Source organism: Microtus pennsylvanicus, chromosome 4 (assembly GCF_037038515.1).
Source record: "Microtus pennsylvanicus isolate mMicPen1 chromosome 4, mMicPen1.hap1, whole genome shotgun sequence".
Taxonomy (NCBI): Eukaryota; Metazoa; Chordata; class Mammalia; order Rodentia; family Cricetidae; genus Microtus; species Microtus pennsylvanicus.
Genome location: NC_134582.1, coordinates 24,807,790 through 24,818,817, shown reverse-complemented (window position 1 = coordinate 24,818,817; position 11,028 = coordinate 24,807,790). Strand labels below are relative to the sequence as shown.

General features: G+C 50.3%; 1 protein-coding gene across 6 annotated transcripts in view; it reads right to left on the bottom strand.

Moving 5' to 3' along the window:
• Window positions 1-2,864: 2,864 nt before the first annotated feature.
• Window positions 2,865-11,028, bottom strand: part of Ndst1 (N-deacetylase and N-sulfotransferase 1) — a 61,105-nt gene continuing 52,941 nt past the window's right edge. For all 6 annotated transcript variants that reach the window (XM_075968572.1, XM_075968571.1, XM_075968575.1 and 3 more), the window contains 4 exons: window positions 10,184-10,354; window positions 9,603-9,712; window positions 8,423-8,525; window positions 2,865-7,794 (listed from right to left, as the gene is read on the bottom strand). In XM_075968572.1, the coding sequence (XP_075824687.1) occupies window positions 7,675-7,794; window positions 8,423-8,525; window positions 9,603-9,712; window positions 10,184-10,354 (504 nt within the window). In that variant the 3' untranslated portion in view covers window positions 2,865-7,674. The remainder of the gene's footprint in view (window positions 7,795-8,422; window positions 8,526-9,602; window positions 9,713-10,183; window positions 10,355-11,028) is intronic.

Here is an 11,028-nt window from a genome sequence, read left to right as displayed (position 1 = left end):
GAGTCACCATGCCCAGCTTCAATGTGTACTCTTAGCAAGGACCAACTCCTCAAGACCAGTATAATAGCCAAAATTTGAGCTTAGCTTTGAGAGAACACTATTCCCTAGAACGCATAGTCCAGATTTGAAAACTGTCCTTCACAGCTAATTATTTAATGGCTCTGGTTCGTTTCTAGGGTTGTCTGGGGCATGTGAATACCAGGCCAGTCAGCAGCCTTCAGTCCCAAGCCATTACTCAGCCTTGCCATTATTTGAATTTCAGATAGTTATTTGGCAAAAATGTCTTGCTGAGGACCTATCTCTGGTTTCCTCTTGGAATCTAGAATTTCACAAGTGGAAACCCAGGTCCCCAGGAACTACATAATACCAGTCTTTTCAGTGTTGGTGACTGCAACTCTAATGCCCCAGACAGAGTGGGGCCAAGGCCAAGCGGAGCTGGTTTGCCTGAGGGCTGGGTGCTGGGCAGCACTGGTCCCTAACGCACCATTCCAAGTCAAGCTGTCTTGAGCACCCTTTCCTGCTTCCGCTGGAGTTTTGATTCCGCAAGTGGGGAAGTTAAAGTCCCCATAGAAAACGCTCCTCTCCCTCCTCCGGAAGCAGCCACTGTGGTTGTCTTGGTGGGAGACACATTTCTATTCCCAGGAAAAACACTCTTGATACTCTTGTTACATAAATGGTCACAAAGGAACTTCCCAAGACTTGGAGGCTGAGGTAATTAGTGGACATGTATGCAAATGTGTATCCAGACGCGTGTGCATGGTGGTCAGAACAACATCCGGTATTGTTCTTCGGCTACTGGCACCCTGTCTTCAGGAGAGTCTCTCCTTAGCCTGATGGCTGCTCTGCAAACGTCCTGGACCCACCTGTCTGCTTCCCCACCACTGGAACTGCAAGCAAATGCCACCATGACCAGGTCTTTCTGTTGTTTTGTTTGTTTGTTTGAAATTATGGGTTCTGAGAACCAAGCTCAGGTGCCAGTGCTTGACAGTCACATCCTACAGATCCTCCACCAAGGACTGTTTCTGGACTCTGCTCTTATGAAACACACGACCTGTGCTGCCAGTTCTTTGTCAGTTTGACACAAGCTAGAGTCATCTGAGGAGAGAGAGGCAGGCTTTGGGTATTTTAAAGAGACTGAACTTTTGAAGACTCTGGGACTTTTAAACGTGAAATGTTTTTATATTGTGATACTAACATTAACAATGCCATCTTCGGGACAAGGAAAGAAAGGTTATAACTCACTAGTGATGGGTCTGTGGGCCAAGTCTGCAAGGGCTCGACTGTGTTGGTTCTCTTGTCAACTTGACACAAGCCAGGGTTAGCTGTGAAAACCCATCAGACTGGCCTACAGTCAAGCCTGTGGCACGCTTTCTTGACTGACGTTGATGTGGAAGGGCCTAGCCTGCTGCCGGTACCGCCGCTAGGCCAGTGGTCCTGGGCATATCCGTAGACTGAGCAAGTAATAGACTATAAGGTGGGTGCTGACATAAACCCTTCACCCCCCCCCCCCCGAGTTGCTTTTGGTCACGGTGTTTATCAAAGTGTAAGAGACTAAACTAGAAGATGACCCTAAGACTTTGGCAAGAAGCTGTGTCCTCCGGGAGCTTGGGCCACTTGGTTAACTGGCTTCCTGAATGGATGCCTCAGTCAAGAGTAGAGGGCCTGATGGTTTTGGTGTTGTACAACTACAAACATCCGGGCAAGGTTTTTTAGTTTTGGTTTTTTATTTTGTTTTTTCTATTTCATGGAATCTTAGAATTCCGGAAGCATGAGGTGAGGCTGAGCAAAGCTGCTCAGCACAGCTGTCCTAGCCCCTTCCTGTTCAGTGACTCGGAAGGCCTGTGTCTTCCGGGCACAGGAGTCGCATAGGCACCATACTGCCTGGGTCTGCTCCCAGCAGCTAGGACATCGTTCTGGACAGCGATGTCTCATGATCCACGCTACATTTGCTGCTGACCAACCCGTAAGGTTCCTACAGGTTGGAGTTTGGTGTGCCCACCTGGAGCCTGGGCTCCCTTCTCCTCCCAGACAGAACACCTGCCCTCTGTCAAGGTGAGGGGGAGGGTGTTCTCTGGCATACACCTGGGAGCTTGACTCTGCCCCAAAGCTTTCTGAGCAGCAGGGAGTTCTCTGAATACACGCTGCTTGATCCTACTCCCAGAAGTTCTAGGTGAGTAGGTTTGGACAAGGTACCCAGAATGCCCACTTCCCAAGAGGATTCTGGGATTGGGCCTAGCCTCCTGCCTTGCAGATATCAGGACAGAGCTTCTGTGCTGGGAAGACTCTGGTCCTCACTAGGATATTTTCAAGGCTGGCAGGGGTGGGGTGGGGTACTTGACAATCATTCATTTTACCTAAGGTTTTTTTTGGATAATGAGGAACCTATGAAACCTTCTGTCTGAGCCTGGATCCCTAGAAGAGTTTGCTCTGAATGCCTTGTCCATACCTGCTGGAGGTCAGTCTCTAGAGCCAGGGCCTGGGAATCTGCATCCCAGGCCCATTTTCTAGGTGAGGCCACTAAGTCCAACTCATTTCACATCCTAAAAGACAAGGGAATTACCAATCAAAAAGTAAAAGTGGCATGTCCACAGTCAAGAAAGAAATGAATGACAGGAACATCTCTAGACTCTGAGGGTCCTTTGGGGACAGTGACCACACCTAGCACTCTGGTAACCCTGTGCCCAAAGGTTCTTGGTCATCTGAGACATGAGGCATTTGAAAAGGCATTGATTTAGAACGAGGGGACGTGGTCTGTCTTGACCAAATCAGGATGCAAACTGAGCAAATATGGGCCATGATGAAAACCTCCCCAGCTCCACTTTCCCCTGCAGGCAAAGGTCAGACACAAAAACAGGACCAATATGTACAAACAGAATCCCATTTTATTAGCAGTTAGTTCAAGATTGGACATTAATGGAGGAAAGTTCCCACATTTAACACAACCCAAAACGGCTGGTTCAAGAGCCCTCTTCAGGTGAGCTGGGTAGCATGCCCTCTGCAACCCCTTCCCACCCCTGCAGGGAAGGAACCCTCTGCCTGCTTCCCAAACGTGCCCCCCACCCCACTCAGTTGGCCCTCTTCTCTCCCCAGGAAATAACATGAATTTCATGCATGAATTACAAAAAGAGCCCTCTTGCCGGTAAGAAAAGCTAGCTCAGTCATAGAAAACCCTTTCCTCTGATAGCCTCCTCCGGGCCAGGGAGAGAAGAGGGAGAAATGAACTTCTTAGGCAGAAACACTGTGGGGAGAGTCCCCCGACCTTCCTGTTGGACCTCAGCAGGGTGGACACACATGGTCATTGCCCGGCCTGCTCAGAGCTGGCAAGGGCGTCAAGCCCAGAGCCAGACCACCTCAACCCAGCGCTGCATGGAAGGCCTGGGGTGAGGGGAAGAAGCAAACGGCTCACCTCATTTTATACAGAGTGCAGCTGATTCTAGCATGGGCATGTGGAAATCCCTGCTGTAGCCTCCATCTCACTGTATGGAAGGGAAGCTGAGGCCTGGGGAGGAAGACTGTCACATGACCACCCGCTGTATCCGCTGTACCCGGCGCTCCTCTCACACTGCACCTGGAGGAGGCCTTTCTCCATCTAGCCCTTCCTGTCATAGCCTGAGGTCTTATTTCTGCTCCAGTGCACATGGACCATCTAGAAATGGAAGATCCCTGAACCACAGAACAGAAGCAGGGACACCAAAACAAAGGCAGAGAAGGAAAGAGACGAAGAAACAAGGATGCTGTGTTTGGCATGGGGCAGCCTAGCTCCTCCAAGCTGTATACACTCATTCTGACAACTCAGTGCCCAGCCTGGCCTCCCTGGGGCAGCTCCACAGGCTGCCCCACCCCGCAGTGCCCTCAGACTGCCCCCAACGTGATGCTGCCTCACCAGAGAGCCCTTTCCCCTCCTCCAAGCTGGTCTGGCCCCTCCTGCAGATAGTGGTGGGAGGAGGCACACCTTGGCAGGCGAGAAACGCCACATTAGTACAAACAGCAAAACTACCTTGAAAACATGTGGGCTAAGGGACGAGGGGGAAACAAGCGGATCTGGAATGTGGGACTTCTATGTGACAACAGACCCTCTGGCCATAAAAAAATAATACCTTTTGAAGGCTGGGAGTGGTGGCCCACACCTTTAATCCCAGCAATTGGGAGGCAGAGGCAGGTAGGTGGATCTCTGAGTTCGAAACCAGGCTGGTTCATATAGTAATTTCCAGGACAGCCAGAGCTACATGGTGAGACCCTGTCTCAATAAAGCAAACAAAATACCATTTTGGACTGGGCCTGGTAAGTGCACACACATTTAATCTCAGCTCTTGAGAGTCAAGTGGATCTCTATGAGTTCCAGGGCTAGCCTATTCTACACAGCAAATTCCAGGCTAGCCAAGACTACATGAGACCTTGTCTCAAACAAACAAAAATCAAACAAAAAAAAAAAAATCAGATGAGTAGAGGGAAACCTTTTTAGAATTCAAAGAAACTTTTTAATAAAATACAATGTTCTTGCCCTGACTGGATCCAATCTAAAACCAGGTATAATTGCTGGGGGGTGGGGTAGGGGACCTTTGGGTACAGACTAGACAGCAGTTGTTAGTGAGGATGGGACTACTATCTCGGCTGTGGCACTGGCTGATCTGGCAGAAGGCCCTTACCTCTTAGGGCAATAACAGGGATAAACAGTCTCTGCAACTCACTTTGAAAATACATAAATGTACAGAGAAAGAAAACAAACTGGCAAATGCTAACCTCCTTCAGCCCAGATGAAGGGTGGCTGGCACTCAGAACCCAACACTGGGCAAGACGGTTCTGAACTGGCTCTTCCCCTGACATATCCGTGGGCTCCAGGGTAAGACAGGCCAGTTTTCCTCCACTGAAGTCAGCAGACTCAGAAGCGCCCACTGCTCACACATCAGGGTTTGAAAAGGTCCATTTTAACATCATGCTCTCAGAGGTGCCTGCCCCATAGAAAGCGCTAGAACCTGGAATGACTGAGGCAGTTGTAGGTGATCTGCACCCATAAGGCAAAGGCTGCTGGCAGAGACTGGAGGGGGTGGGGAACGGCCTGAACAACTGAAGTAAATTTCCTCAAACTTTTTTTTTTTTTATTTTCTAAATGCCTCCAGTCATTCTAGTTGAGAGATCCTAGGACAAACTTAGCTACTTTCCAAGACCCAGTATCTGCAAGCTGGGGCGGAATCTCGGTCCAGTAGCAAGAAGGGACATAGTAGCAGCAATAATCTACAGACTTAGACAGATGGCAGTCTCCAGGATCTTAGAAGGTAGAAGGGAACAGACCAGAGAGAGCATCCCCTCTGTCTGCCAGTCTCCAGCCTGCCTGTTTTCACCTGAAGCCAGAGGAGGAGGCTAATAGAGCTGCACGTTATACAAGGGCCACTCTAACCACCCTACCTCAGCTCTCACAGGGTCTCAAACAGAGAGTAACCTTCAGGATATAAGAGCCACCCTCACTGAGGGGTGGAAAGTCGGGCTAACGGCACACACTTTGACCCAACTCCGAGTCTGATTCCAGCTTGCTGGCAGGGTATCTGAGCATACCCAATCCTGTCCTCAGGTACTGTGTATTGAAGGGACCCACGGGCCCCAAGACCACAAGGAGAAACGTGATGTACCATGCTTTGCATACCAAAACCACGCAAGCAGGTCCCCCTGAGCGTGCAACACTCTCCACAGCAGTGGAGAGCTCAAGGACAGACTAGTTCAGAATGCAGACAGCCCTGTCACCAGGATGGATGAACTCTGGAGGCAAGAGAACACAACAGGAAAGCAGTGTGCAGGTCTTGGAAGGGGAAGGCTCAAAGGCACCTGGCTGGGAAAGAGTGGTTTGTCCCCATGTCCTGGAATGACCACAGTTGTGACTGAGGGAAATACAGGGCCCTGGAACACAGGTGGGCCTGGAGGCAGTGTGGTACTGGAAGAGCACTGGGCTCAGAATCAGGGGCCTGCATTTAGCTCTTGCTACTGCTTCCAACAGCTCTGTGACATTGACCAAGGCCACCTCCCATTCCTGTACCCACTTTGTGCCCATCTCGGAACCCCTTCAAGTCCAGGATGCCAGAATGTCCCGGACGCCTGGTAGACACTGAATTGGCAGTTGAGGGTGGGGGGCAAGGAAAGAGAACCCAACCTCAGTGACTTCACATTGTTAAAGGGGAACAGACGCAGAACCCAAACAGAAAACAGTCAGAGACCCTGTGTCTGCAGGGTCTAGAGACAATTCTGTGGGTCTTTGTGGGCACCCCCTCCAAGGCAGCCCCCAACCTAGCACCATGTGAGGGGGGAGGACAGCTCAGGGCCTTAGGTCTCCCACCCCAGCCCAGCTTTTCCCTGTGGCCCAAACACCCCAGGGCCACTAGGCTTGTAAACCCAGACTTCCTGGAGAGAGTTGGTCTTCCTTTCCATCTTACCATCTCTACTCCCTCTGTGGGAGAGGGAAGAAGGACCCTGCTGGTCATCTTCCTGAGGCCTAGACTCTTAGAGAAAATCTGCCTTCCCTTCCAACTCATTCTCTAGCATTAAGATAGACACCCTTTGAGACTAGGGCTTGCCACCATTGTGTATGACTTAATTAAAAGCAAACCCAACCAAAAAAAATATAATATATATATACACATTATATATATATATATATATATAAAACACAGTGCGACCCCAGCACCCAGGGTATAAACTCTGGCACCAAGAAAAAAAAAACACAAAATATTAAAATACTTTAGCTTCTTAGTATTTGGGAGGTTAGGGGGGGTCTCTGGGGACCCTCGGCCACAGGTTGCTGGGCAAAGCAGTGGATAGCAGTCTTGCTAACTCTGCCATGTCTGCTGGGCCGAGGCAGTGACTGTAAAACGATGTATATACACGGAGCACAAACACTGGCAGACTCCTGACTCGCCTCAGCCTTTACCACAGGAAACACCACAGTCACACCCAGGTGAACAGGGCTGGGCTCAGGCCCATGTCGCTAGGCCCGGTGGCATGGCAGTGGCCCAGGGCCTATAAGAGACCAAGAGCACTAGGTGGACACTACAGGGACCAGAGAGTCTCTCCCCTAAAGGGAAGAGAGATGCAGTAATATTAACTCAAATATAGATGTCATATGATGGCCACCCTCACATCCAATCCAATGAGTGCCTGTGGGCGCCCAGCTAAACCCTAGCAGAGACTGGCTCAAAACCCTCAAGGGCATACCCAGTCTTTCTCCCTAGTTGGGCGGAAGGCCCAGCTGCATTATTCTCCCTTACTGCCTGGAGGACAGGGAAATATGGCAGCTAATACTGAGGGAACAACCTGCTGGAGCAGGGGGCGGTATAACCAAGGAAAGGGCAGGGATGGCAGAACACAGTGAGGGACAGGAGAGAGTCTCCAGGACCCCTCCTACCAGGAAATGACCTTCCACCAATAGGAAGTGGTCTCTCCAGGCAGGGCAGCTGCAAACGGAATGGACCTCCGGTACCAGAGAGATCCATAGGCCACACATTCAGCAGTAGATGCTCGGAGACGCTGCAGACCTGCCTGGGCTTCTGGCCCCAGTGGGCCTTAGCAGGGTATTGCTCGTTGCTTTTGGCTGGCCGGGCCCAGCGCCCTTCTCGGCAGGTCAGTCTGGCTCAGTGTGAGGCAGGACATCCCTGCTAACACAAGCGTTCTGTCTGGCTGTGGTGGCCAAGGCTACCTGGTATTCTGGAGGTCCTCACGCAGCCAGGTGGGCAATGTCTGGCCCATCTTATACAGCAGCTTAGAGAGCTCGATGTTGTGGTCCCGGTAGTAATCCTTTAGGAAGGCTCGGGACTGCGATGGGAAGGAAGCTCAGGTCAGGAGGACGGCCAGCACAAGCACAACCCCCTCCATAACACCACACTCTATCCTATCCCAGTCCTCTTCTAAAAAGAAGCCCCCAGGGAAAGTGCTCCCGTAGGAGGAACATCAAAACATAGTGCCCAAGGTCAAACCCATGAGAGAGAGGAGAGCATCCATCAAAACTAAAGGCAAGAAGGAAGAAGAAAACAAAACAAGATACAATCTGTGACCTTCCCTGAATGTGCTTTCATACAGTGTTCTCCCTACAGGGTGGCCTACTTCTCCCTTTCACAGGGCCAAATCCTGGGGCCCCTCCCCCATGACCACATCCCTGTGTCGGCACCCCTGCCTTGAACTCTGCTTCCTAATGCATGTAGAGGTCATGCATAGTATCTGCTTTGTCCATGGAACCCACAGTGCTACCCTTGCTAAAAGGTAATAAACACTCGACTAAAGCGATGCTGACCTCCAGGGCCCTACACCTATGTCCCTCTCTAGAGCAGACTATTGTGCAAGAGGTCCTAAGGCCACTGCCACAGTCAAGAGTAAAGGTTTAAAGGCCTCCCCAAGGGACCCCTCCCACTCAGCCCACTGTCATGGTACTATATCCCCCACTTACATCCAAGTCCATCTCTGGGTATTTCCGTCCCTTGCTTTTGCCCAGACACTTGGTTTTTCCTCCTTCAAGCAGTTGGCACCAAAATCCTTTCTTTGGGTCAAACCTGAAGAGGGTGGAAGCCCATGGGTGAGTGGTCTGGCCTCCCTCCTCAAGGCCATGTCTGTGTCCTAGTGTGCAGGAAGTCGCCTTCACTGGCAGTGTGACTGTGCAGGCTGACACATGCCATCTGTAGCTCAAGTGTTGCCTGGGGCATACTGCCTTTCTCCCAGAAAAGGCACCTCCATGTTCTAAGTCACTCTGGTCCAGGTTAAGCAGCTCCAGTTCCTCCCATAATCCCTCTGGACTCTTTCTAGTCCCAAAGAATTCTGAGAGACATTTTCTGAGTAACCCCTAATAGTGTAGAATAGGATTTTCTGATTATTTTTGTGTTGAACCCAAGATTTCTTTAACCCCCACATTTCAAGACGGTAGCAGTCACACAGAAAACACATACTCCATTCCAAGCGTGGAGTCCCGAGCACCACGCATACTTTCTCATTCAATCCCTCAATCTTGGGAGGCAGGAGTTAACCTCCTTATCCTCCCCAGAACAACAAGTGGAGGCTCCGAACCCAGAGGACTTGTCAAAAGTCACAGAACTCAGAGATGAAAGAAACAAGTCAAGATGGTCCTATTTGGTCCTAACCTCTATCAGTAACGAAGCAGCCTACGCTCAGGAGTGTTATAGCCTCCAGTACCCTTGACAGCAGAGAGAATACTCCCAAGAAAGCAGCCAATTAGGGTAAGTTTATTCCTCCTACTCTTGAGACTGAACATGCTACCTGTATGTGACACAGCACATGTGACCCAAGCCCCTGGAACCCAGGCTGATGCTTACTGTGGGAGCTACCTCACTGAGACAAAAGAGTCAAGACTGCACTGAAGAAATTCCTCCAAGCTGGGCTGAGCAGAGGAGATCCATCACTGCCTTCTCCAAGGCCACAGCGCCACTGATGTAACTTAAGCCATCTTAACACTTGCTTTTCTGCTAAGAGTCACCATCAGGGAAGGCTGCATGTTCTCTTACTAACTTAAAGCAACTCTGGGTCTCTCCCAGCCATTCAAGTCTTTATTTCCTTGGCCCAGAGTCTGGACCAGGGAAATTGCCTCATGGCAACACTTGCCTCAAAGCAACACTTACGCCAAGGTTTTGTGGTAGTCAACGGTGCTGGTCACCCCGAGGAATTTCTGCACCGTGTCCATCACTTTGGCAGGTTCTGTTCTCAGCAGTTTGCCATCCAAGACCAGGATCTGGAGACAAGGAAAGGGGGAAAGGCTATCTGGACTTGCTTTCATCTCAATAGCAAAGTGTCCATGCCCACTGCAGCAGGAATGGCCTGGATACAAACACAGGGTCCTGACCATCCCGAGTTTACCCTACTCATGACATCTCTACCAAAGGTATCCCTGCTCAATCCCTGCTCACTGCCAGCTCTCCATCTCGCTCTTTCCCAGAGTTTAAGCTATTAGCACAGCTGTCTTCCCTGCTCCTCACATCCCTACAGAATACCTATTGAAGCCTCCTGCAAAGCCTCCAGCCCACACTGTTCTTCTGCTCCAGTCTTCAAGATGTCCTGTGATCTAACCATGCCGACCCTCCACTCAGGCTTCCCTTCCACCACCACACCATGGCTCCTCCTCCTTCCTAGTCCCCCACAGGGCTTTCCAGGTCTCCTTAAACTAAGACCACTCCTTTTCCCAAGAGGCAAGGCAGATAGCTACCTGGTTGGCATGGAAGGCGCTGAGCCAGCGTTCAATATGCGTGGCATACCAGCCAGGGACCAGGCAACGGTTCTGGAGGGCACGCAGCTTTGCAGATGCATCAGGGCCAGCTGTGATCACCTCATGAAAGGTGTACTTTAGGGCCACTGGGTCATCGTGGGCTCGCTGGTGCTGCAGGCAAGGTAAGAAGATGAGTGCACCACAGGCGGAACAGAAGCAAGCTTATGGCCTAGGCTGATGCTCTGCTTCTGCCTCACTGCTTTAGATCAAAGAGTCATCAACCCCAGATTCCCAGGTTCCACATCTCTGCAAGGTAGGAAATATAATACACCAACTTCCCAAATGCTCTTAACTGGCATAGTCTCTGAGATTCCTGCCACTTCAGGGACCTGCTAACCAACAAGTATCAACATCAATGTGGCTTTCTTGACTCTGACTCCCATTTCTTGAGACACAGTCTCATATAATCCAGGCTGGTCTAAAATTTACTGTGTATAGCAGAGGATGGCCTTGTGACCCTGAACTTCTGATTCTCCTACATTCTGAGCACTAAGATCACAGACACGTGTCACCACATCTAGTCTTGTGCAGTGCAGAGCTCAAACCCAGAGCCTTGTACACACTAGGCAAGCATCCTACCAACTGAGCTAAATCCCTGGCCCTCATTTTTCCTTTTTACAACAATTTACTAAAATCCAAACAAGAAAACCCTTGACATATCCTTTATAAAATGGAAAACCAGAATCAGTTGCAACATACCGAAAATGGCTATAAGATAAAAATGCAACCATATTCTCAAATGCCAGATAGAAGAAAATACCTGCTCTAAGCCCTGCATTCAAAGC